Source organism: Physeter macrocephalus, chromosome 1 (assembly GCF_002837175.3).
Source record: "Physeter macrocephalus isolate SW-GA chromosome 1, ASM283717v5, whole genome shotgun sequence".
NCBI classification, from domain to species: Eukaryota; Metazoa; Chordata; class Mammalia; order Artiodactyla; family Physeteridae; genus Physeter; species Physeter macrocephalus.
Genome location: NC_041214.2, coordinates 135205343 through 135233341, shown reverse-complemented (window position 1 = coordinate 135233341; position 27999 = coordinate 135205343). Strand labels below are relative to the sequence as shown.

At 39.0% G+C, this 27999-nt stretch overlaps 1 protein-coding gene across 1 annotated transcript; it reads left to right on the top strand.

The window, feature by feature from the left end:
- The first annotated feature begins 631 nt into the window (after positions 1 to 631).
- On the top strand, positions 632 to 21531 carry BTG3 (BTG anti-proliferation factor 3). The gene is made up of 5 exons (XM_007106900.4): positions 632 to 850; positions 4387 to 4565; positions 9250 to 9387; positions 15327 to 15534; positions 20860 to 21531. The coding sequence occupies exons 2-5, from the start codon at positions 4393 to 4395 to the stop codon at positions 21097 to 21099; spliced, it is 759 nt and encodes a 252-aa protein (XP_007106962.2). The 5' UTR covers positions 632 to 850; positions 4387 to 4392; the 3' UTR covers positions 21100 to 21531.
- Positions 21532 to 27999: the final 6468 nt, after the last annotated feature.

The window sequence follows — 27999 nt, the reverse complement described above, 5'->3', positions numbered from 1 at the left end:
CACCAGCCCGGCCAGGGAGGGGCCCAACTAGCACTTCGAAACAAACTGAAATATCACAAGGCGGCTGCACAGCTGACGTGCCCGTAACTATCACGGTAAGGAAGAGCATCAGTCCACAAAAGCAAAGTCTGCCTTCCGTCTGATCTGTGGAGACCCCCACGCCCCCCAACCCGCCCCCGAAGCCCCAGGTCTAGAGAACTGGACCTCTACAGAGCAGGGTCTAGTATTCGCCCTCCCGGCCGGAGCGTCTCAGGGCGCAGGGCGACAAGGAGAAACGAGAGGGGGAAGCAGAGGCCCAGGCAGCAGAGGGGACGTGGCCCACGCGACCCCCGAAGACCCTGCAGCAGGTAGGGCGGGCTGGCGAGGGTCTGCTCGGCTCTCAGTGCCGTTCCTTCCCGAGGAGGGAGCCCGCGGTGCTGCGGCCCTCGCCGTCTGACCCGAGGGTCCGCTGGCGCGTCGCAAGGCTGAAGCCGCTTCGCGGCTCAAACAGCGAGGCCGGAGCCTTGGGGGCGGGACGTCGGCGAGGCCCCGCCCCCGGCTCCTCCCCCCCCAGGAGCGCGAGCCGGTCCCGCGCGGCGCCATCCCTTTCCCGGGTCATCGCCCCTCCCCTCTTCCGGGCCGCGAGCCCCCAGAGCGCGGCTTCAGAGACGCGCTCGCTCGCACCCTCGCTCGCGCGCGGCCACCAGCCCGCCCTCTCAGCGCGCGCTCGGCCGCCCGACGACGCGGGACCCGCACGCGCCAGACGAGGCTCGCCGCGCTCATTGCCGCCGAGCGCCGGCCCGCTGAGGCGGCGCCCTCGGTTCCCGGCCAGGAGGGAATCTGTGGCCCCAGAGCGGAGGCGGCGGCGGCGGTGAGGAGACTGGGCCGGGAGGAGGCGGACATGGCGGGGCTGAGGGCTTCGGGAGGAGGGTGGTCCGGGCGCCTTTGCCGCCACGTCGAAGGCTCGCGGGCGGGCAGCGCGCGGGGGAACCAGGAGGAGTGCGGGGTCGAACCCGCTTGCATCGGCTCTGGCCCGGCGCGAAGGAAGGGCTGGGGACGGATGGGGGCGGCCCGCGAGGGTTTCCGCGGGACCCTCAGCGGCATCGCGACGGAGGAGACGCCGCCTCGAGGCTCCTGCCACGTTTTAACCGCGCGTTACCTTCTGCTCGCGGTGGGCGACAGCCCTGCGCCTGCCCACGCCCCCTCCCCCTCCGCGTCCGTGGGTTTTCTGGAGCCGGGGATCCGGCTCGCTGTCTGGGGGGGCGGGGGGGGGTCGCGCCTGAGGGGAGCCCGGTCCTTGAACCCAGGGCTGCCGGAGGCTGGAGCCTGCCCGGGGGCTGCGGACCCTGCGAGGCTGTTCGCGGGAGGAAGGGAAGGGGGCTCGGGGCGCAGCCCCCTTAACTCAGGAAAACCCGCGATTGCAGAAGTTGGACGCGCGTGCAGGCCGTTCTTCCAAGAGTGGGTGGGGACGTTTGGTGCCTACTCACCCGGCGCTCTTCAAACCCAAGCGCGAGTGCAGAGCAGCAGGCTTGGATGGCTTACAAAGCCCAACTCCCGGCCCCGTGGGAATCCTGTCGCTCGGGGTCCAGAGCCCGCTTTGTGTCGCCGCGGAGGCTGGTCGAGGGCTCGTCACCCCCCGCGGCCGGGACTTCCCCGCGCCACCCCCCCTTCCTCAACCTTGGGAACGTCTGTCGGGAGAAATACTTGTTTCTAGAAACGGCCGCGATGAAGCTTTTCGTTACAAGAGAGGGAAAAGTACAAAGTTATAAACTCCTGGAAGGCAGGACTGGGTTTTCCTTTGGGTTCTCTGCCCGCCGCCGTGAGCAGAGGAGCCTGTGGAACAAAGTAGAACTTGAGGAGCAGCCGCCTCGGTGACTACGTCCCAGGATGACGTCACCGTGCGATGTTTAAAATGGGAGCTTTTCGCTCCCTGTGTGGGTGGAGGAATTGCGGCGACTTACTCGAGACGCCTAAGGGCTTCTTGGCCCTGCTAGCTTCTGGTTTCTCTCTCCCTGACCTCATAACTCTCCCCTCTAGGGCTGCCCTTCTGGTACTCCTAGAATACTGACCGGTGGATGTGGGTTAAATTCTCAGCCCTTCCAGGCATCAGTCCCTCAAACTGGAAAAAAAAAAAAAAGTAATTCCATATGACTCATCTTGTGTTACAACCCAAAACAACCACTAAGTGGTTCTTTTCCTTCCTTTCTTCCTTTCATTTTTTGATATGAAACAGAGAAGAAAAAATAAAAGGAAAACAAAACTCAGATATGTGGAACATAGTTGGCCAATTTAATGAATGAGGAGAATGAACTAGTTAGGGATTGAGTACCTTTCTTGTTTTCTTTGGTGGGTGGAGGCTAATGGAGTTCCATCAGCAAGTTTCATCCCAAACCATGTATTAAATTGCAGTGGGTTTTCTTTTCCATCATAACGTGGTGGAGTATAAATATAGCTTTATAAGTGGAAATGGCTGACTTTTTTTCAGGAGGAGGCTGCACAGCAGTTGTGGAGGGCTGGGGTTGTGTGCAGCTGGCCATAGAAGGTAGACTTGGCATTCTAGGGTTCCAGGAGGAAGGTTTGGGTGTCTTCCCATCTAGCATCAGGGTGGCCATGGCTGCCAGCACACCTCTCAAATAACATATAGAATTTATTTCACACTGAGGTCCCTTGTTTGAATTTGCACAAGGAGGAAAGGAATCTTATGAAGATGGACTTTAAGAGCAAGTTTGAGAAAAGAAAAAGGAAGCTAACAGAATCAGCTGTATTTTTTAAATGTGAAAGAACACAAACTATAGGCTGGGTTGGTCAGTTTTTGGACTAAACATAACAGGGGCTGTATGTCTTTAATAATTGGCTCTGAAAAGGTGATGTTGCTTAATAAACGCAGCATCTGAATAACTCCAAGTTACTTACAGCAGCCAAATGAATGAGCTCATCAAGCAAAGACAGAATATACATCGAAACAATCCCAGTACAAGGTTTTTGCCTTTATGCATTAATCAGTGATAAATCAGACCTGTCATTTAAAAAGAGTCCTTCTTGGGGCAGTTCCAATATGCAGCTGAATCTCTGGTTATTTCTTTTAGATTTTCTGTGAATGACCCTGAATTTCCACTCTCTTAAATATGTTTTGATAGAGCTGGGGTTTTTTGGTCATATTTTTTAGGTAATAAATATATACCTATTTTTTAGGTAATAAATATATTTCTGTTCTTGAAAGAATGCTTGCAGAGGCTTGATAATGGATTTGTTTTCCTTTGTGTATAACAGCTTTATTGAAATATAATTTCAATACTATATGATTCACACATTTAAAATGTACAGGTCTTTGGTTTTAGTACATTCTTGAAATAATGCTTACAGAAGCTCGATAATGGATTTTTTTTCTTTGTGTATAACAGCTTTACTGAAATATAATTTCAATACTATGCGATTCACACATTTTAAATGTACTGGTCTTTGGTTTTAGTACATTCACAGAGTTGTACAACCATCAGCACAGTCAATTTTAGGACATTTTCATCACCTCAAAAGGAAATCTTATACTCACTGACATCACTCCTTTCCCCCCATCCTCCTACCCCTAGGCCACTAATCTACTTTCTGTTTATATAGATTTGCTTATTCTGGACATTTCATATAATTGGTGTCATACAGTATTTGGTCTTTTGGCTTCTTTCCCTTAGCATAATGTATTCAAGTTTCATACATGTTGTAGCACATATCAGTATGTCATTTCTTTTTGTTGCCAAATAATATACCACACTTTATTTGTCCATTTATCAGTTGATCAACATTTAGTTTATTTCTACTTTTTAGTTATAAATAATGGTTCTGTGGACATTTGTGTACAAGTTTTTGTGTAAACATATGGTTTCATTTCTCTTGGGTATAGAGCTAGGAGTAGAATTGCTAGGTCATATGGTAGCTATATATCTGACCTTTTTAGGAACTGCCAAACTGTCTTCTGTAGTGGCTCTACAATACTGGATTTTAAAGTGGACTTTTTTATGTTTTAAAATACAAGTTATTTCATAGAACTTTAAACTTGAATTATTGTAGCTAAATATTGACACATTTAGTAAAAACTATATAGTGGTATCATTGTAATGCTTCTCTTTGAGTGATATCTCTGATTTTATTTTAGCTAACAGGAGCAATTTGGTGTGTTCTCTTTACTGAACTCCTTTACAAAGCTAGGTGATAAGACTCTTAAACAGTATTTTATAATAAGGTCTTTATGGAATAAATTAGTGACTGTTCCCTACTCCAGATATGAGCCAGTGAAACACAAGATAAAATTAGAAGGAGGAAGGGGTGCTGCTGTAAAGGAGGGATATTTTGCAGAGCTTTATCTTCAAGTTTTGATGTTTTGGTTTTTTGAGAAAAACTATTTTATCTTTGCAGGGAAAGATGAAGAACGAAATTGCTGCCGTAGTCTTCTTTTTCACAAGGCTAGTTCGAAAACACGATAAGTTGAAAAAAGAAGCAGTCGAGAGGTTTGCTGAGAAATTGACTCTAATACTTCAAGAAAAATATAAAAATCACTGGTATCCAGAAAAACCATCAAAAGGACAGGCCTACAGGTAAAGGAATAGCTTGGACAGTTAGATTGGACTAAATGAAGAGGCTGATCAGCTCCTCAAATGAGTGCCAGGCCAGAGGAATGATGGGTGTGTCCAGGCCAGAGGAATGATGGGTGTGTCCAGTCCATGCCTTTCACAGTTTATCTGCAAAATACCCAACTCAGGAGTGTCTCAGTTTTATTTTTTCCTTATTCACTTTAAAATACAAGTATTCGTTGTTGGAGTCCCACTGCCTGGACTTGGGGGGCCAATAGTATAGGCTCATGGGAGTTAGTCTTGTGGTCATAGTGTGGTTCCTGAGTGTTTTTCTTTAAGTATCACAGGTAGTTGAGGGCTTTCCCAATTGTAGAGAACCCCTAAAACTATCACTTAAAAGGGGCCATGGTAAGGGTTGAGGGAAATGAGTTCCTTGTATTTAAAAGTAAATTACATGTTACGTGTTAAAAGTTTTTTGGCAAATGAGAACTAAGATTATTAGACACCTAACATGTTCTTGACACAGGAATAATTTCATTTGTACTGTGCATAATTCGTTGTGGTAGAAGCCATTGTAACCATTTTATAGATGAAGGTTACTTACCTATGATTCACAACTGGTAAATATTAGCTCTGGGATTTGAATTCAGGTCTCACTGACCCTAAATTCTTATGAGCTTTCTGTATACCACAGTCTTCCCACAGCCTTGTCTCTGAGAGTGAAGGCAATTCTCACTCCCAGCTATCTTTTGTACTGTGGTTTATAAGTTACATTTACAGTTTAAAGAAGAGCAGCCTCCTGTAAAACATGTCCTGGCGTGCTCACTCTTTAGTATTTATGTGACTACTTGGGAACCTAAGTTAAGAATATTCTGCTAAACTCAGCTGTCAAACCGTGCCCCATTTGTGGATGTGACCAAAAAAATAAAAGTGGAACAGTTGTGACTATCATGAATACAGAAATTCTTTTATTTATGCATATTGCTGCCCCCAAAGATTCCTCCACAAATCAGCCCTTCACAGTAAAAAACTTCCTTTCAGTCGCTGAGCTCTTGAAAGTGTAAGACTGTTCACGGAGTGTGCAAGGGAGGTGAAAATATGATTTGTTTAGTTCTCATTTGCTAAAAGCCAGGTGAGCATATGATTTGTTGAAAAGAATCAAAGTAATTGATATATTTTCCTTTTCATTTCTATCCAAAGAGGTTTCCTAGTATATTGGAAAATGTGGTGAGTGAAAGTAGAAATGTGGATGTTCTATATAAAGCACTCAAGTTACTGTTTTTTATCCTCTCACTTGATTCTCTTAATTTTTTTCTGCACATCTTCATTTTTGATAGAGTGAACAGCTTTTGTGAATTAGAGCTGTTCAAGCTTTTTACACTGATGTAATTGACATTGGACTAAGGCTTTTGGAAGTGCCAAGCCACTGTACTATTACTGAAAAAGGAGACACTATCAAGTAAATGCTTAAAGGTCAGACAGTGTACAATTTTATTTCCATTAATTCTAAAAACTTGAGGAAAAAAGTTAGCCACAGGATTAAATTAGCATATAATCAGAAGTATCATTATTGAGTCATTTTGAAGCCGTCTTTGAAGTAGAAAACTATTAGAGTTAATGGTGGGTCGTTTCTTTTATAAAAATGCATAGTAGGATTAACCAGAGTTAGTAGACTCTTCAATCCGTAAAGTTCTTTTTCTTCTAAAGTTTTTATAAATTAGTATGTTTCTCTGCAGGGGGGTATGCTTCTCTTATACAAATAAGAGCAATTTGGTAACATTATCAAGATCTATAAAAATATTCACAGTCTTTGAAAAGTAAATCTCCTAAAATCTATTCTAGAAGCATAATCAGAAATGCAAACAAATATGTATGAATATGGATATTTCTTACACCTTATAATTGCAAAAAAATTGGAAAGCGCTACACTGTCAACATTAAGTAAACAATGGACTATTTTTATGCAGCTTTTAAAATCTTGTTTTTGAAGAGTGGTTAATGGGTAAATTGTCGCAGTATCTAGAGTGAAAAAAATAGCATAAAAGTATGTAAGGTATGCAAATTTTGTTGAAGAGAGTCTCTATTTAAGCATCTATATTTACATATTTTTTTTAAGCTTAGAGCCTACATCTCCTCTCCCTCATTGTAGATTAAAAAAACAAACACATACATCTAAGATCTACCTTACGCTTAATTGCTTTTGATCCTGGTGCACGTGGGACTTTTTTTTTTTTTTTTTTTTTTTGCGGTACAAGGGCCTCTCCCGTTGTGGAGCACAGGCTCCGGTCGCGCAGGCCCAGCGGCCATGGCTCACGGGCCCAGCCGCTCCGCGGCACGTGGGATCCTCCCGGACCGGAGCACGAACCCTTGTCCCCTGCATCGGCAGGCGGACTCTCAACCACTGCGCCACCAGGGAAGCCCCCACTTGGGACTTTTGAATCAATCTACACAACATTAGAATCTGTAACATAGGACCATCTTATAGAAAGGAATAAAGAGTATCTTACATGGTTTAAAATATTTTTTTTTACTCTGAATTTGCTAAATTGTTAACGGTGATGTCACAATACGTACAGGCATAATAGGGTTGTTTAATAAAGTGAACTTTGGCATCTGGTCTGGATCTGAACTCTGGATTCATTACTTTCTAGCTGTGTAATTTTGGGCAAATTACTCAAACTCTCTCTGCCTCCTTTCTTTTTTACAGTGGAGAAAACAGTATCAAACTCACAGGATCATTGTGAAAATTTAAAAAGTTAACATAGGCATACCTTATTTTATTGTGCTAGTTTTGAGCAAGGCTGTCAGTGCCAGTTTTCCAACAGCATTTGCTCACTTCGTGTCTCATTTTGGTAATTCTTAACAGTATTTGAAACTTTTTCATTATTATATTTGTTTTGGTGATCTGTGATCAGTGATCTTTGGTGTTACTGTTACAAAGACTTGCTGAAGGCTCATATGGTTACCATTTTGTTAGCAATAAAGTAGTTTTTAATTAAGCTATGTACATTGTTTTTTAGACATAATGCTATTGCACACTTAATAGACTACAGTGTACTGTAATACAACTTTTATATATACTGGGAAACCAAAAATTTGTGTGACTAGCTTTATTGAGATACTCGCTTTATTGCTGTGGTTTGGAACCAAACCTGCAATGTCTGAGGTATGCCTGTACATGCAGAGAGTTTAGAAGACTCTCCATTGCATGGTAAACCTTCAAAAAGAGTTACTATTATTATTATTATTATTTAGAAATACGTATTAGCTGTTACCTAATGAGAACTTTTTTCACTGTTTTAAATGAAAGTTGAAATTAACTAATAATTAAACTTAAAAAAAATTTAAATAGTACCTTATTCTGTTGACGTTACAGTATTGTATTTAGTAATATAATCAGTATTTGTCAATTAACTTATATTTTCCATATTTTTTGGGTCTGAAGAAGTAAAATGACTTAATCTAAATTCACCCAATAATACTAGTACTCAGGACTCGTACTAAAACCTGGGTTCTCTTGATTGATTTCTTAGTGGTAGGCAGTAAATACTTCATTGTAGCTAACGTTTCTCTATGTAAGCAGAATACTTATTTTAACAGGTATTTTTGCATTCATACTGAGAGCCATCTTTGAGCATTCTGTTAGGTAGCTGTGAATGGTATTTCTTAGGTTAGAAAAATTGTAACAGATGGGAATTCCCTGTCAGTCCAGTGGTTAGGACTCTGTGCTTTCACTGCTCTGGGCATGGGTTAGATCCCTGCAAGCCATGTGGCACGACCAAAAAAAAAAACAAAAACAAAAACAAAACCACAGTCTTAGTGGTTTAGAATTTTTTTCTCTTTTTCGATAACAAAAAAAGAAAACTCGAGTAACAGAGGTTAAGTGAAATAAGCCAATAACACTTTTGGATTTTTTTTTTTAATTAATTAATTTATTTGGCTGCATCGGGTCTTAGTTGTGGCATGCAGGATCTTCTGTTGCGGTGCGCGGGCTTCTCTCTCATCGCAGCACATAGGCTCCAAAGTGCACCAGCTCAGTAGTTGCGGTGTGGGGTCTTAGTTCCCCGACCAGAGATCAAAACCACGTCCCCTGCACTGGAAGACGGATTCTTAACCACTGAACTACCAGGGAAGTCCCTGGTTATATTTTAATCTTAAGTATATGGTATGAATGGTTCTGTGTCCTTGACTGATTCGGTATTTAGAGAACAATTATGGGTAAGGCATAGGATACCCTTCTTAAGCAAGGTAACAACAGATCAAAACTTGTCACAAGAATTTCCAAATATTATTTGAACCATTGGTTGAGGTCTTTTGTGAGTTGGAGATTTTGTTATATAGGAATTTGGCCTATTAAAACTTTTACCTTCAAAGCTCTAAGTAATTTCATGCAACTTTCATACTCCTTGCTCATTTAATGTACGTGTGAGATTCAGTAGTTACTGTGTGAAATGAAGTAGAGCCAGTTCTAGTGATTTCCCTGTGCTCACACAGACTCTTCTTTCCACCAGGCTGGGTAGTCTTGATGATGCTCCTGCCTCTTTGACTTTAGTTCAGATTTATTATCTATTTAGGATAGATATTCCTGGGTTCTTTGCCAGGGTTCATTTTATTTTTTTAAATTCATGTTGGCAAATACTAATAGATATAACAAAGTTTCTGATTTACATTTATTTAAAGCTATTAACATTACTCCACTTTGTTGTAGATGCATTCGTGTCAATAAGTTTCAGAGAGTTGATCCTGATGTCCTGAAAGCCTGTGAGAACAGCTGCATTTTGTACAGTGACCTGGGCTTGCCAAAGGAACTCACTCTATGGGTGGACCCATGTGAGGTGTGCTGTCGGTGAGTTCTTAAGTTTGGCGGCTGAACTGATTACCATGCTGGAACTGATTTTATGAAATTCTCTCAGGTACTGCCTATGCATGTATTTTTATAGTCAGGAGCTGGTTGTTTGGCTTTCTCAGCTGTGAATTTTGTAAACTATTCTTCTTGGAGGTGATAGTGAAAGACTGGTTACATTCCTGTTTTACAGCTAAAGAAACTCAAAAACTGATAGAGCAGGGGCGTTTTTTAGAGCTTTACCAAGAACTCTGTTGTAGAATTTAGACACCTAGACTCCCTATAGGTCAATTATATCTTCTTTCATTGGTGGTGCCCTTGTCTTTCCCCTCTTCAAATTAGGAAAGACGCTAATCCCAAATAATACTGGATATTAACTTTTGGTTGATTTCTGTTTCTGTTTATTTCTACTCTTGCCTCCCTCCCCCTTTTTAGTTTTTAAGTGGCTGAGTGATATTTTCATGGTTTTATTTTCATAATGGAAATTATTTCTTGTCTCCTAATGAGCAGAATTGTAAAAGGTGAGTGTTAGGTATGAAATCTAATTGAACTTCATTCATTCTAAAAATACTCATTGTGGGCTTCCCTGGTGGCGCAGTGGTTAAGAATCGGCCTGCCAAGGCAGGGGAGACGGGTTTGAGCCCTGGTCCAGGAAGATCCCACATGCTGTGGAGCAACTAAGCCCGTGCACCACAACTACTGAGCCTGTGCCCTAGAGCCCGCGAGCTGCAACTACTGAAGCCCATGTTCCTAGAGCCCATGCTCCGCAACAAGAGAAGCCACCGCGATGAGCAGCCCGTGGACCGCAACGAAGAGTAGCCCCTGCTCCCCGCAACTAGAGAGAGTCCGCGCACAGCAACAAAGACCCAACACAGCCATAAATAAATAGATAAATAGATAAATAAATAAAAAAAATTAAATTTAAAAAAAAAACTCATTTTGGACCAGGCATTCTTAGTTGTAGGGTTTTTAAAAAATGAAAGTGACATTCTCCTTTCAGACCGTTCAGAGTGTAATAAGGGAGAAGAAAGAATAAGCAGATTACAACAGAGTGTGATTTGTGCTATAATAGAAGTATGTACAAAATGCAGTAGTTGGTGGCACAAAGGAGAAAGTTACTGCCTCAGGAAAGACTATAGTCAGCCCTTGGTATTGGTGAGGGATTAGTTCCAGAACATGCCCCTGCCCTGGCCACATGCACACACACACACAGGCAGAGGCAATATCCTCGGATGCTCAAGTCCCTTAAATAGTGTAGTATTGGGGCTTCCCTGGTGGTGCAGTGGTTGGGAGTCTGCCTGCCGATGCAGGGGACGCGGGTTCGTGCCCTGGTGCGGGAGGATCCCGCGTGCCGCGGGGCGGCTGGGCCCGTGGGCCATGGCCGCTGAGCCTGCGCGTCCGGAGCCTGTGCTCCGCAGCGGGAGAGGCCACAGCAGTGAGAGGCCCGCGTACTGCAAAAAAAAAAAAAAAGAGTGTAGTATTTGCATATAACCTATGCATAACCTCCCATATACTTTAAATCATCTCTAGATTTCTTATAATACCTAACGCAATGTAAATACTGTGTAAATAGTTGTATATACAATGAATGTTATGTAAATAGTTGCTTGAATTGAAAAAAATTCAAGTTTTGCTTTTAGGAACTTGCTGGATTTTTTTCCCCCAAATGTTTTTGGTCTGTGGTTGGTTGAATGCATGGATGCGGAAACCATGGATATGGAGGGCTGACTGTAGAGTAGGTGATACTTGAGCTGAGTGGGGAAGGATGAGTTGCAATTGACTAGATGACAAGGTTGGAAGGACATTTCCAGGCAGGAGGAACAGGATGAATAGATGCATGGAACCCCTGAGTAATTTCCTACAGCTGTTCCTTTAGGGTTTTCTCTTTGGTTTAGAGATACAGTTCACCCATTGATTATAGTAGAGGTGCTTTTTGATGCAACCCTAATATGTTCCAAAGGTGGTCATAGCCTTTGACCTGATCTCCAGCAATGAAAGTGGTGGTGAAGACATGTTGGAAAAATACATGGTAATCCTGCAACAATTTTCTGGACCACCCTGGAGCTGCTTGATATAAGCTGGTGGCTTATATAAGCTTATTGCTTTGGGAAACCGGGTGTAGGTAGTAGATTCTCCAATACTTATTTCTCAGAAAAAGGAAGAGCAAGATACCTCAATTTTTGGTCTAAGAAGGTCAAACATTTTTAGAGTCTGGGACTAATTAAGCACTTACTGTAGGCCAGGATCAGACTTTGTTTTGTAGACTTGGACCACTGAATCCCTGCAGAAGACCTCAGTATACAAGAAATAGCTATCACAAAGTTACTATATTGAAATGTTTACTTTTTATGAGGCCCACACTTTGATCATGATTTACTCTTACTTAACACTCAGTTCTTTTAAGTTAGTTGTGTAGTTTTTCAGCCCATAAAAAATTACGTGGCATTTGAAAGGGGACTGTTCCTAGTACAGTTGGCCTTCTGTATCTGAGGGTTCCACATCCATGCATTCAACCAACTTTAGTTCAAAAATATTTGGCGGTGGGGGGAAGTTCCAAAAAGCAAAACTTGAATTTGCCATGCCATGCAACTATTTATGTAACATTTACATTGTATTAGATATGATAAGTAATCTAGAGATGATTTAAAGTGTATGGGAGGGTGTGCAAATGTTGTATGCAAATACCATGCCATTTTATTTAAGGTACTTGGGCATCCACAGATTTTGGCATTGGGGGGAGGCAGGGATGGTCCTGGAACCAATCCCCCAGCATACTGTTGTCATAAAGCTACAAAAAAAAGTAATAGTCTGACATAGAGGCAGGAACAAAAAAGCAAAAGAGTTGACCCAAACATATTATCACAACATCAAATAATGAATACTTAATACAACGATCTTAAATCATTAGGGAAAAGTTTCCATATCCAAGGATGTTTAAGAAGTCGGCTAATTATATAAACATTTTGGACATATTTATTTGAAATGCTTAAACTACATCTTGGCACCTGAAGATAAAAGCTTTAGTTACATGGGCATTCTACTTAAGTGGATACTTCATTACTTGATGATGCCAGATAATAAAAAATTATTGTGCTTTAATCTTGTTAATATAAGAAAATCTTTGCATTCAGTAGCCTTCTAATTATTTTATATATGATCAAAATTTTGCCCCATATTGGCTATGATGTGAGGTTTTTCACAGTTTATAGAAATTATTGATATCTTCAGAATATGAGTGCTCATTCAGTGATGATAGAAATCCCAGAAAGAAAGACCTGTTAGTGATTGGGTAGAGGTGATTGCTATAAATTAATAGAGGAGACTGAGATATATATGGACCAAAACTGGAACTATTCTGAAAATTAAAGCTGGGGCTTCCCTGGTGGCGCAGTGGTTGAGAGTCTGCCTGCCGATGCAGGGGACAAGGGTTCGTGCCCTGGTCCAGGAAGATCCCACATGCTGCAAAGTGGCTGGGCCCGTGAGCCATGGCCACTGATCCTGCGGGTCCAGAGCCTGTGCTTCGCAACGGGAGAGGCCACAACAGTGAGAGGCCCACGTACCACAAAAAAAAAAAAAAAATTAAAGCTGATATAGCAGTTATATAATTGAATAAATATCTGAGTCATTAAAAATAATAACTCATTGGCATACTAAAGACTAAGATTATGAAAAAAGTTGAAATGCACTCAGAGAACATTCTTCATAGAGTTATTCCATCAGGATAAATATTGCAAGAGTGCAAAGTGTTATATAGTTAGAAATATTTCACTAAGTGAAATATTTGAGAAGATACTGAATAGACAACAGATCCTATAAGGAGAAGGCCTGCAAATAGCTGTCAGCTTTATTATCTACTCAATACTCCACCCTTCTTTTTTTGTTTGTAATTTCTATAATCCTTTCTTTTCCTGATAAAGAGCAATAGCTACTATTGATTTGTTTCAAATTAACTCAGTAGGCCTGAATGTTTTAGCAGTGTGTCACTGAAAATTGGAAAATTTAAAAGTTGTCCATTACGAATTCTGAGGAATTAACTGCACATTCTAATGCTACAGTAATATAGTAAGCAGCTTCACTTACCCTGAAGAGAGCCCTCATACCAAAATACTACCACGGGAAAAATGCAGAACCTAACTGAGCTTGAGTGTCGAAGAAACCTGAGTTAATAAAGCTGATCCTTCAATCATTAGATGTCTGCCCTTGGATTAAGTTTCTGTTTCTACAGAGGCAGGGATTTTTCTCAAATTTCTTGCCTTTCTGTTTTGCTTGAATTTTGACTCCATTAATGGGCAATACTGAAGGTAGGCCTAAGCCCATTGTTAATACTGCTGGCATTAATATATGAATTAACCTTTGATTTTATTGAAATTTGTTGCATCTTTAAACCTGGAGAGGACCAAGAGGTAGATTTCCACTGCTACAACCCAAGGCTAAGTAATCTTGAAATTATACTTCATGAATTCTGTGTTGTGAAGAACCCTTCCCACTGGTCAGGCATCTTCTAAGAAGGATCACCAGCTGAAGACTAACCACTATCCAGCTATCTTCAGCTTCCTCATTCTGCAGATAGGAAACTAAGGCCGGGAGAGATTAAATAATTTGTACCTGGTAACAGAGCTAGTTAATGACAGAACAGAACCAGAAACATGTCTAGTGCTCTTTCCACCATCCTGCAGCAACTCCTTTTATGAGAGAGACTGAAAAAGAATAGAAAAGGAAATTATGTACCATATTTAGATTGCATTTATGGCCCCATCCAGCCTATGAGAATGGAAGATAGCACAGTTGAAAGAAATAGAACTCACCTGTGAGACTACCTGATTGCCATTTAAACTTTCAAAGGCTTTGTTGCAGTTAGGCCTTTTACTTAATTGTAGATGTCATCCTGATTCAGAAATAATTTGAGACAAGAATTATCATGAATGAAATTAATTGAAATCATAGTCAATTAACCCTATTTTCCGTTGATGTTTTTATATTTTTTAAGCTTAGAATCACTTTAACTTTAATTACATGCTATGTAAGACTGCTTAACAATTCACTTGCTTTGTCCTAACACTTTCTAGAAATTGTTTCATAGTGTTTATGTTGTGCAATCTATTTGAATGGATTTGTGGGTTTCTCCTCTGTCCTCTCAATGAAAACTCCTAGTTTTACTGTGTGTTGTGCTATTTTCCCTCATTGCAGAATTTATTTTCCTTTTTTCTAGTACCCAACAGCCAAAGTTATATGTTCTGACAATTATTTTTCTTAGATCAAAGCTTTAAAAATGTTTTGGAAGGATAAAAACGTTTGCTTAATTTAAAAAAATTAAGATGAGGGGTAAGCATTTATCATAGGAATCTCTATGAAATCAGCAGTATAATTCAAGCAAAATCCTTTTATTTTCCTCAACAGTAGTTTTTTTTTTTTTCCCTTTAATTTCAACAGTTGTCTCCGTTCTCGTTTTTGTCAGTGTGGATATGGGAAACACAGGCCTCTTTTTTATTTAATCATGGTAAAAGTAAATCCCATAGGAAATGTCTGGTTGATTTTTGACTTGAATTACTAGGATCTACATTATAAGGGTCAGTTAAAAATTTGTTAGAAAGTTCTGTATGGCCAGTTTCAGTGGTACGTACAAAAATGTAATCAAAACAATGAGTTTCTCTGACATCGTAAACAACTATTTTTGTCAGGAGGCAGTAGAAAAGAAAATTGGAAAAGAGAATGAGGTCACTTTTTATTTGTACTTTAATAGACCAGAAGTAGAAAATTGTGGCCTGCCTGTTGGCATGGAGCTGGGTTAGGGTACTATAGATGTAGAATCAAGTTCTGGGGGGATTCCTTCTTTGTCTGGGACTGATGGCATGTCCAGACCTGTTCAATTGTTTTTATGGACATTTCTTGCTTTGTTGATGTGACCTCAAGGTGTGTAAGTTTTTTGTTTTTTTTATTCTTAGGTATGGAGAGAAAAACAACGCATTCATTGTTGCCAGCTTTGAAAATGAGGATGAGAACAAGGATGAGATTTCCAAGAAGGTGACCAGGGCCCTTGATAAGGTTACCTCTGATTATCATTCAGGGTCCTCTTCTTCAGATGAAGAAACAAGTAAGGAAGTAGAAGTGAAACCCAATTCAGTGGCTGCGACCCCCAGCCCCGTGTACCAGGTAACCATGAAGTGGCTCCATATTGAAGGTCATGAGCAAGGCTTGCAAGGTCATTCTAGGTAGTCCTGCTTATATTGCCCAAAGTTTCTGAGTTGAAATTCTGGATCACAGTTCTTGCCTTCCCACGCTAAGGGGAAGCTGCTTCTTCTGAGATGAAATAGGCATCCTGAGTCATTTTATCAAAGGTCTGCTTTACTAAATAAGTGGGATGAATACATTGTAAAAACAATAGAAAAAATCATGGTGATAAAACATTCCTGATGTTTTAAAAATCCTTATTGCATTCAAAAATAGCCACTCATTTTTTTGTAGCCTTTAACACTTCCAGTTTGTACCTAACTTTCATGTTCTTTCCCTTTCTATGATTAAAGAGAAACCTCACTAAATTATTCTTTAATTTTTCACTCAAGCCAAAACAACATCTTTCTTTGCTTTAACATTTAAAGAGTCATATAGCTACTAATACAAAAATTTAAAGAAGTCCTTTGAGTTTAGCCTTATTCTGTACGTGTAGTTTTTCTAATTTTGAGTATATATATATATATAAATTTTTTTTTTTTTTTTTTTTTATTATTATTTTTGGCTGCGTTGGGTCTTTCGTTGCTGTGCGCGGGCTTTCTCTAGTTGCGGTCAGCGGGGGTTACTCTTTGTTGTGGTGCGCAGGCTTCTTATTGCGGTGGCTTCTCTTGTTGCAGAGCACGGGCTCTAGGTGCATGGGCTTCAGTAGTTGCAGCACACAGGCTCAGTAGTTGTGGCTCACAGGCTCCAGAGCGCAGGCTCAGTAGTTGTGGCACATAGGCTTAGTTGCTCCGTGGCATGTGGGATCTTCCCAGACCAGGGCTCGAACCCCTGTCCCATGCATTGGCAGGCAGATTCTTAACTGCTGCCCCAGCAGGGAAGTCGCCTTGAGTATATATTTAAATATACCTATTTTTATTAATTTGGCCTTAATTAGACATAATTAAACATACCAGGTTTCTGGTAGGGTTTGATTTGGGCTAAAATGAGGATTTAGATCTTAATGAGTAAGAAATCAGCGTATCATGAGTATGAGAAACTGAACCTTTAAATCCAGGATACATTTATATAATGAACATCCTTTCAGTATAACTTAATTTTTGAGTTCTTAATTTTTTTTTTAATTGTTGAGTTATCCTTCCTAGGCTTGAGAGGAAGATTAGTTCTGAAGATTATCACATTCTTAGGGGTATATGTATATGTGTATATTATAACATATGCACCTGCTTTTAAAAAAAATACAAACCAAAACAAAAACTTGAAACAGTATGAAAGAGTATAGGGGCTTCCCTGGTAGCGCAGTGGTTAAGAATCCACCTGCCAATGCTGGGGACACTGGGTCGAGCTCTGGTCCAGGAAGATCCCACGTGCTGCGGAGCAACTAAGCCCGTGTGCCACAACTACTGAGCCTGCACTCTAGAGCCCGCAAGCCACAACTACTGAGCCCACGTGCCACAGCTACTGAAACCTGCACACCTAGAGCCCGTGCTCCGCAACAAGAGAAGCCACCGCAATGACAAGCCTGTGTACCGCAACGAAGAGTAGCCCCCACTCACCGCAACTAGAGAAAGCCCACACACAGCAACAAAGACCCAACACAGCCATAAATAAATAAATAAATAAATAGATTAATTAATTAATTTTTTTTAAAAAGTGTATAATAGTGATACGTCCTCCTCTTCCCACAATGACCAGTCTTGTGCCCTTGCATGGAGGTTTTCATTACCAGTTATTTTTGTATTCTTCCCAAGAGATTCCCTATATAGATAAGTAAACATAATATTTGTAATTCAGGGATCATTTTTAAGACCATTGACATAAATATTTTGGACATTTTTTTCCTCTGTATGATGTATTATGTACTACAGATTACCATTGTTAAATTGCCTGGAATTCATTCAGATGTGTGCTAATTTTACCTCAAGAATTTTATTTGTTACACAGCAAAGCAAGAATGTAAATTCCATATTGAACTGATTGCTAATTTTTTCAAGTAAATTGACCTTTAATTTTTAGATTTTCTTTTAAAGTTAAATTATATTTGTTTTCCCCTATGTTGAAAGACTATTAGGATAAAATTATAACAGAAAGGCATAGAAATTGAACTGTCCTTTATGTGCTTTTCTCCTTGACATTATATTCACTTACAAAACATTTCATGACTGAAGAGCATAGCTCTTAAAATCATTGTGTAGAAAGCTGGTGCAGATGGTCCACTTTAATCTTTTTTACCTATCCATTTTTCCATCTTGAACCTGGCATTACCAAGATCCTTAAAAAAGAGATTATCAAAGTATGGGCAAAATAATTCTGAGCTTGGGGTCTTTGTTCTCTGAGGGGTGGGGGGGGTCTGTGTTTTCTGAAAGGAACCTCCAGAGATAATTCTCTACTAATTAAGAATGAAGATTATGTTATTTCTCCCCAAATTGATCTATAGTTTCAACTTGCTGTCAATCAAAATCACAAAAGGCTTTTTCTAGATAGAATTTAAAGAAAGGAGAATCAAGTCAGAGATCTCACACTAATATTAAGTCATTATGTTTATCAAGATAGTGTGATAATGATTTAAAGATATATAAATATATTATTGGAACAGAAAGAGAGTCCAGAAGTAGACCCATGTATGTAACAATTGATTTTTTTAAAATAAAAGTGCCAAAGCAATTCAGTAGGGTAAGTCTACAAGAACTAGTACTAGAACAATTGGATAATCTATATATTAAAAAAAAAAAAAAAAGTGAACCTAACTGCTACCTGATACCATATATTAGAAAACTAATTTGAGGGACTTCCCTGGTTGCACAGTGGTTAAGAATCCACCTGCCAATGCAGGGGACACGGGTTCGATCCCTGGTCTGGGAAGATCCCACATGCCGCAGAGCCACTAAGTCCATGCGCCACAACTACTGAGCCTGCGCTCTAGAGCCCGCAAGCCACAGCTACTGAAGCCCTAGAGCCTGTGCTCCGCAACAAGAGAACCCACTGCAATGAGAACCCCGCGCACCGCAACAAAGAATAGCCCCTGCTTGCTGCAACTAGAGAAAGCCCACGTGCAGCAACGAAGACCCAGCACAGCCAAATTATAAATATAAATAAATAAATAAATAAATAAAAAGAAACCATTAAGAAAACGAATGGGCAAAAGCATAGACTGGGACAAAATATTCTCAATACATATATTTGTCAAAGGACTTGTTTCCAGAACATACTTTAAAAATCACTCCTATAACTCAATAATAAAAGACATGATCCAATTAAAAACGGGCAAAAGATGAGAATAAACACTGTACAAAAGAAGTTATGTAAATGGCCAGTAAGCAAATGAAAAAGGTGCTCAACCTTATTTGTCATCAAGAAAATTCAAGTTTAAACTGCAGTGAAACACTACCTCCAGAATGGCTAAAATTAAAATGTCTGACAATACCAAATGTTGGCAAGGATGTGAAGCAGCTGGATTCATAAACTGTTGATGGGAGTGTAAAATGGTATAACCACTTTGGAAAACTGGCATTAACAAACAACAAAGTTAAATATGCATCTGCCCTATAACCCAACAGTTCCACTCCTAAGTATTTAACAAGAGAAATGAAAAAAAAAATCTACAAAGCCTCATATTAGAAAGTTTATAACAGCTTTTTTCATAATCGTTTAAAAAAAAAGGAAAACAACCCAAATACCCATTAACAAGTGAATGGGAGGAAACTGTGTATTCATTCACACAGTAGGATAATAGCAATAAAACAGAAAGAACTAATAATAGACACAATACGGAAGGACCTAAAAAACATCTGATTGAACAAAAGAATTTTGCCAGGGGATTTCCTGGCGGTCCAGTGATTAGGACTCCCCTCTTTCACTGCAGAGGGCGTGGGTTTGATCCCTGATTGGGGAACTAAGATCCCACAAGCCAGGTGGTATGGCCAAAAAAAAAAAAAATTTGCCAGATACAAAAGAATACATGCCACATGATTCCATTTATATGAAGTTCACAAACAGGGAAAACTCAGTCTGGTGATAAAAATCAGAACAGTGGTTGCCTGTGGGATTGTGTCTGCTTTCTGAGTTTTAAAAGCTTATCAACACCCCAATGTACAAAGAAATGAAAACATTCCACTTTGCTACTGGTTTGTAGTATATAGGTCAATTAGTTTGAACTCTAAATTCTTTATTTCCCCATTATTGTAGATAATCAAGAATTAACTGTGCTAAGGTTATTCACTGCTGCATTGTTTTGCTTTTGTGCATTTTTTTTAATATTAAAAGACTGAAAGCAGCCTAAATGTACTATCAACAAGACACCAGTTAATTTAGTTATGGCATAGTCATTGCATTACTGTCTAGCTATAAAATGACAAAAAAAGTCATTATGTACTGAGATGAATGTCTCTGAGATGTATTTATCAAGTGCAAAAAGCAGTATACAGAATTTTGTGAGTTTTTATAAATGTGTATAAAGATGTATACACAAGTATATTAATAGAGTATCTCTAAAGATAATCAAACAATTGATTAGTGTCAGCTGCCTCTGAGAGGGTAGCTGGTAATCACATAAAGAAGAGAGACTTTTTTCCACTGTATACAATTTTGTACCTTTTGAATTTTCTATCATGAATGCAGTGCTGTTATACAGAATATAAATTTTTAAATGCCTATGCTAGGAAGAGCAGATTAGAAATCAGAGAAGTCAAACTCATAGTCACAGGGTGTGGCATTCTGAGCAGAGAGGTCTGAAACTGCTGATAACATTTTGAATGATGTGAACTTGATGTCCCACTTGACTTATGGGATAATCTAAGACTGTTTTCCAAAATGCTGAACTGGCTACATTAGAATCACCTGCAGTGTCATCAAAATACTTGGCCTTTCTTCCTAAAGTTTTGTTAATATTGTTCAGTAGACCAGGGCGGGGGCATGAACATTTTGTGTTTAAAAGCTTCTTAGGTGACTCTTTTGCCAGCTGTGGAAACCAGTGGTCTAAAACATGATGTGTCCTTACAAGCTTCTATTCATTCTGTATTTTCATCTTCTTTGGTTGAAATAGCCAGAAAATATCTGGTTGCTTTAGAGTGCTGTGTTTGAGTTTATTCATTTTCACTCATTTAGTAAAAAATCAGATTGATCACCTATTATATTTGAGGTTTTTAACATATTTAGACTTGATTGTAGAAATGTGCCTTAGACTTACTCTTAGGGTTGTGGGTGAGTGATTTTGTTTTTCTTTAATGAGTAATCTGGAAGGTCACCTAGTTTTTATATAACACACGACTAATTTTTTCTTTTTATTAACTTACTGTTTTCTCTTTACAGATTTCAGAGCTGATATTCCCGCCTCTTCCAATGTGGCACCCTTTACCCAGAAAAAAACCAGGAATGTACCGAGGGAATGGTCATCAAAGTCACTACCCTCCTCCTGTTCCATTTGGTTATCCAAATCAGGGAAGGAAGAATAAACCATATCGCCCAATTCCAGTAACATGGGTACCTCCTCCTGGAATGCATTGTGACCGGAATCACTGGATTAATCCTCACATGTTAGCACCTCACTAGCTGCTTTGATTCTGTTGGTGTCATGTTGAGAGAAGGTAGAATAAGCCTGACTGCATATTAAAAGTTCATACTCAAAGTAGTAAAGTTAGATGGGCTAAACCATCAAACTTATTTTTATAGAGAAGTTATTGAGAATAATCTTTCTTAAAAAATATATATGCACTTTAGATATATTGATATAGTTTGAGAAACTTTATTAAAGTTAGTCAAGTGCCTGAGTTTTTAATATTGGACTTGAGTATTTATATATTGTGCATCAACTCTGTTGGATATGAGAACACTGTAGGAGTGGACGATCTGTTCTAGCACCTTTGAGCATTTACTTTATGGAGAGTATGTAAGTTATTTATACACAAGGAAATCTATTTTATGTCATTGTTTAGAAGAATTGCGTGAAATCATGTAGTTGCAAATAAAAAGTAGTTTGAGGCATGACAATGTGTGCTTCTGTTCTGTGCATAAAAAGGGAGAAAGAGCAAAGGGGGTATCTCACTTCCATGTGTTTAAATATTTAGCAAAGAAAAAAACAATGTAACAATTATAACTTTTCTTTAAAAAATTGACTTTTTATTAGCCATACCTTTCCCAAAGGCTGTAGTATCAAAAGATTCATATAAAACATCTAAAGTTTGTTTGTAGTAGATAATTGAAAATATAAATATAATGAAACATCTTTCAACCATTAGAGTCACTATACGTAGGATTTTCCTAACCAAGAATTTGGCCTGTACAAATTTTGATATGACATCTGACTTATATGCCTAGTGCCATGGCATAAAGCAGAAATGTTCTTATAGCTATGCTAATGTCTGTGCCTTGTGCTTTTTTTCAACATGTTAAAGTCTTTATTAGAGGTCTAAAATAAAGCCAAATAGTACAGTACTTCAGACTCTTCAGTAGTCCATATTTATACCACTGTAATGCCATCCGTCTCATAAGTACACTTGAACTACGAAGAGAAAAAAAGATGTAAGAATTTAGGTTTTTTCCTGAAGGTAAATTTTTTTTTTTTTTTTTTTTTTGTGGTATGCGGGCCTCCCTCTGTTGTGGCCTCTCCCGTTGCGGAGCACAGGCTCCAGACGCGCAGGCTCAGCGGCCATGGCTCACGGGCCCAGCCGCTCCGCGGCATGTGGGATCGGGATCCTCCCAGACCGGGGCGCGAACCCGGTTCCCCTGCATCGGCAGGCGGACGCGCAACCACTGTGCCACCAGGGAAGCCCCTGAAGGTAAATTTTTAAAAACTAAAAGATTATGTTTTCCAATTACCTACATCTTTAGATTTCTAGTCTTAAATTATTTGACTTACCAGAAAAATCACGACTTGCTAATAAATCATTGGATGTCCTTGGCTTTTCCAGATATTTCTGTTGTGTTTGCTGATAAATTCTGTTGTACAGACTACCAGAAAAGTGCACAAATCGTAAGGATACATAGCTCTCAAAGGTTTGAAGTATGTGGAATTCAAAATGTCTGCAACTTCAACAGAAAACTTACTTTTAAACTTTAGAGGCCTGTGGTTTTAATGTTATTGTACTCTTTGATAAGCCATATGCAACTTTTAATATATTTCTAACCCATCATATCTACTTTTTTTCCTGAGATGATTTATAGTGATTGCTTATTCAAACGAGCAAATTTTCCTAGGGGTAACTGGCATCACAAGGGAGATTAGTTTTATTTAAGTTGGAAAAAAAAAATTTGTTACTGTTCCCTTATAGATCCTAGAGAGTTTGGGTGATAATGGCAGATTTCTAGGCAATCGTAAAAGTGGCAAGTTTCAAGTATTTTTCTCATGGAGTTAGCAGATAGCACTTGTTCTGTTAGTTTGCACATGTCATAGTTATAAGGCTGTTGGGAAACTCAGAAGCATAATAGCTGTACTGTTGAGGGAAATATTTTCGTTAGTACCTAGCCAGCTACACCTTTCTTTCCACATCAGATTACTATAAAAATCTAAATCTCTTATTCATTAGTGTTGACAACTAAATGGCAGAGTGTCTTAGGGAAAATGCTAATTTTGAAGTTGACTGCATATTAGATATGTTACCTGTAGAAGATTCTGCCCTTTATTGACTATCCACCTCACACCTTGTTCCAAAATTTATTTAAAGCAAAAGAAAGCTCTCATCAATAATAGCTTTTCCAATCCATTCCTAATGAAATAAAACCGTCTTTCTTTCAGAACCTACAGCTTAAACTCAATCTAGTAAGTATGCAGTTCAAAGTGTGTCAAACTTTTTAACTAGTAATTAGGGCTCTAGGAGTTGTAACATCTCTAAGTCTGTCTCCCTCGGTCAGACTCCAGAACTATAATGACAAAATGTTGCTGCATAATTTCAGCTTGACAGTGTTATGAGGCTGTTTGAAGAAGGAGTGGTTTGTGACTGAATGATGATAATTTGTTTTAATTCTCCATTTTATTTTATATTTGTAGCCATAGCTGCAAAGCTCTAAATTTAGAGGTTAAACTTGGATGTGGAAGTATCAAAAAGAAAAGAAAAATATAAATTCTTTTGGTAAGTTATATTACATCAATACCAAAGTGCTTATTTCTGGGTTTTTAGTGTAATATTTATCTCAGTATTTAACTTTATGGCAAACTTCAATGACTTCAAACTAAGGTGATAAAGCATTTATATTGGCTTCTACTCAGCTACACTGTTAAAGTGATTTCTTATTTGGTGATTTGGAAGAAGAAAAAAACTTTAAATCACTTATGTGCATTTACCTTGCTAGAGTAACCATTCTATCTATTTTACAGATAATAGTAAACAGTAAGTTTTAAAATTTTTTATTACTATATGCCAACAACTTATTTAATCCTCGTAATAACCCCCTGCGGTGGGTACTGTTATTATCCCAGGTAAGATAAAGGGCTCTCAGAGAAGCTAAAAATGCCCAAGATCACAGAGAGCTAAGTAATGAAGCCCTGACTTAAAGCCAAGCTGGGCTTTGTAAAGCCCATGCTCCGTAATGCCTTGGTTCATTATCTATAAAGTCTACCAACTCTTAAAAATTGAGGAAAGGTTCGGTATCAAGCCAAGATTTGGAAAAAAAGGAACAGATGCAAAAATTAGATTGAGTGCGAATACAAGACATTAAAGTATCTTGATTAATAACTAATAAAGCCTTGACGAAGTTCCTTTTAATAAACTATTCAGATATTTTGAAAAGGGGCTGACTAATAACTTGACAGCCATTTTATTCGCTTGAACTCTAAATCAAATTGCAATATTTCTACAGCCCAATCGATTGAGGATTGAGACGACAAAGCAAACTACCAATGATTGGTCAAGGGAAAGAGAGTTAGTGGTATTAGTATGGCCCAAGTTTATCACAGGACTTAACTTTTTTTCTTAGTATCAAACATTTGTTGATTTGACATGGTATATGATGTTCTCATGTATTCTCTGGAGTTTGTATCCCAGTTGTGAAGCAGTAACACTGTAAGGCTCTACGGGAAACACAATATCCCTGCATTAAAGATGGTAAGTATTTCTAGCCAGGCTAGAGGTTTAATGGCTAACTTCTATACATAATTTTAGTGTCATGACTGTTAAGTGAACTTCACTAGCAATTAAAGCAGATTTATCTTGATAGTCATAAGATTAAAAATGCCCAATGTTGGTGAGAGTGTGTGGGGAAGCAGTCACACACATAGTGTTAGTACAGGCTTGAAAGAGTAATATAACCTTTTTGAAGGGCAGTTAAAAATGTAAATATGCATATCCTTTGACCAAGCAAATATACTTCTAGGAATGTATCTAGAGAAATACTCAAAAACAAGGGGGTGTTACCTATGTAAAAGTGTTCATTGCAAAGTGTTTGTAAACAGCAAAAATAAAAACCCAGTAGATGAACAGTTAAATTTGAACATCTGTTCAAGAAAATACTGTGGAAAATACCATGTAGCCACACACACAAAAGTACATCAATTTCTAATGACGTGGGATAAAATGTTGCAAGTTGGGAAAATACTGCAAGTGGGGAAAGAAATGTTACATCTAGGATGGCGCCAATATTGTCTGGAAAAATAAACACCAAATTGTTAAAGGTAGTTAGGGTTCTCAGAGGCAAGGGGAGGGGCTGATACAGAGAACCTCCATTTTCGTACATTGCACATTTCAGATATTTATACTATTATGACTTTGTAACTGGAGAAGTGAAAGGACAAATATTTCTTAAAGAGCAGTCAATTTAAGACAAGTTCAGTGGATTTATTTTTAGCAAATACGAATACTATACATCACTGATAACCAAATTGCATATACGGACGATCTGGTACATTTCTGAGTTAAACCACTGCAGTGTGCTCACAAAATTTTATTTGCTGATCATAATGTGTCTAGAAGGAAATATTCCAAAATAAATGCTTGTAATAAAGTGGTTGTATTACATACTTCTCCAGCGTTCCCAATGATATATATTAATTTCATGAGAAAAATTTTAAATAGTACTTTGTGGGAGAAAAATCCCTGTTACTAAGAAAGGGTATTAAATACCTGGAAATAAACTTTTTTTAAAAAATTATTTATTTATTTATTTATTTTTAGCTGTGTTGGGTCTTCATTGCTGCACATGGGCCTTCTCTAGTTGCAGCGAGTGGGGGCCACTCCTTGTTGTGGTGTGTGGGCCTCATTGCGGTGGCCTCTCCTGCTGCAGAGCACAGGCTCTAGGTGCACGGGCTCAGTAGTTGTGGCACATGGGCCTAGCCGCTCCGCAGCATGTGGGATCCTCCCGGGCCAGGGCTCGAACCCTTGTCCCCTGCATTGGCAGGTGGATTCTTAACCACTGCGCCACCAGGGAAGTCCCCTGGAAATAAACTTTAACAACAACAGAAAGGAGTGCGTCCCACAGAGGAGAAAAATTCATAAGAATTTGCCTAAAGTCAAAAATAACTGACTAGAAGAATATACCATATTTAAATTGATACAATACTATTAAAAAAAATTTTACTTTTCAAATTAATATGTAAAGTCAATATAAATCATAATTAAAATCCCACTGAAATTTTAGTGGAACTTGAAAGCCTGATTTTAAGTTTACAAAGAAGAATAATTCTCAATAACCAGGAATTTTTTTTTTTAAAAGAACAATGGACAGGGAGTGTTCTTCCTTTTAAGTAATTTATCAATATATACTCTAAAGTATTGGGCTGGCCAAAAGTTTCGTTCGTTTTTTTCCGTAAGATGGCTCTAGTAGCACTTAGTTGTTTTTAATTTCATTGGAAACAATTTTGTTAGATTATATGTGACAGCTGTCATATCAGCATGCATTTTAAAAAGACATCAAAATTGGTGAATTTTTGTGTAGCCATTTTAATATTGAAGATGGAAGAAAAACATTTTCGGCCTATTATGCTTTATTATTTCAAGAAAGGTAAAAACACAACTGAAACGCAAAAGATTTGTGCAGCCTATGGAGAAGGTGCTGTGACTGACTGAACCTGTCAAAAGTGGTTTGTGAAGTTTCGTGCTGGAGATTTCTCGTTGGACAATGCTCCACAGTCAGGTTGACCAGTTGAAGTTGATAGCAATCGAGACATTAATTGAGAACAATCAACGTTATACCAGGCAGGAGATAGCCAACATACTCAAAATATCTAAATCAAGCGTTGAAAATCATTTGCACCAGCTTGGTTATGTTAATCACTTTGATGTTTGGGTTCCACATAAGTTAAATGAAAAAAACCTTCTTGACCATATTTCCGCATGCGATTCTCTACTTAAACGTAATGAAAACGTCCCATTTTTAAAACAAATTGTGACGGGTGATGGAAAGTGGATACTGTGCAATAAATGTGGAACAGAAGACATTATGGGGCAAGTGAAATGAACCACCACCAACCACAGCAAAGGCTGGTCGGTCTTCATGCAAATAAGGTGATGTGTATATGGTGGGATTGGAAGGAAGTCCTCTATTACGAGCTCCTTTCGGAAAACCGAACAATTAACTCCAACAAGTACTGCTCCCAATTACACCAACTGAAAGCGGCACTTGACGAAAAGCGTACAGAATTAGTCAACAGAAAACGCATAATCTTCCATCAGGATAACGCAAGACTGCATGTTTCTTTGATGACCAGGCAAAAACTGTTACAGCTTGGCTGGGAAGTTCTGATTCATCCACCGTATTCACCAGACACTGAACCGTCAGATTTCCATTTATTTAGGTCTTTACAAAATTCTCTTAATAGAAAAAAATTTCAATTCCCTGGAAGAGTGTAAAAGGCACCTGGAACAGTTCTTTGCTCAAAATGATAAAACGTTTTGGGAAGATGGAATTATGCAGTCGCCTGAAAAATGGCAGAAGGTAGTGGAACAAAAGGGTGACTACGTTGTTCAATAAAGTTCTTAGTGAAAATGAAAAATGTGTCTTTTATTTTTACTTAAAAACCGAAGGCACTTTTTGGCCAACCCAATATAACATAGGAGTGAATATACCAATGAAACAATACAAGTGCAGAACCAGAAACATTTATACAGAAGTTTACTGTATGGTGAATGTGGCTTTTCAAATTGAAAATAATTCACTAATAAAAAAATTAATTGTGAACTATATTTGGCTATGCAATTTTTAAAGTTAAATTCCTACTTCAAACCATAAAAATAAATTCCAGATATATTAAAGACAAAATATATGAAACTATAAAAGTACTGAGAGGAATATGGAAGGAGATATTCATAAACTTTTAGCTTAGGAAAATTTTCCCCATGAAGATAGAAAAATTGCCATTTTTGGAATTGAAAAAAAATTTTAATTGCATATTAAAAGACATAAATACACTTAGAAAGACAAACGCTGGGACTTCCCTGCTGGCACAGTAGTTAAGAATCCACCTGCCAATGCAGGGGACACGGGTTCGAGCCCTGCTCCGGGAAGATCCCACATGCCACAGAG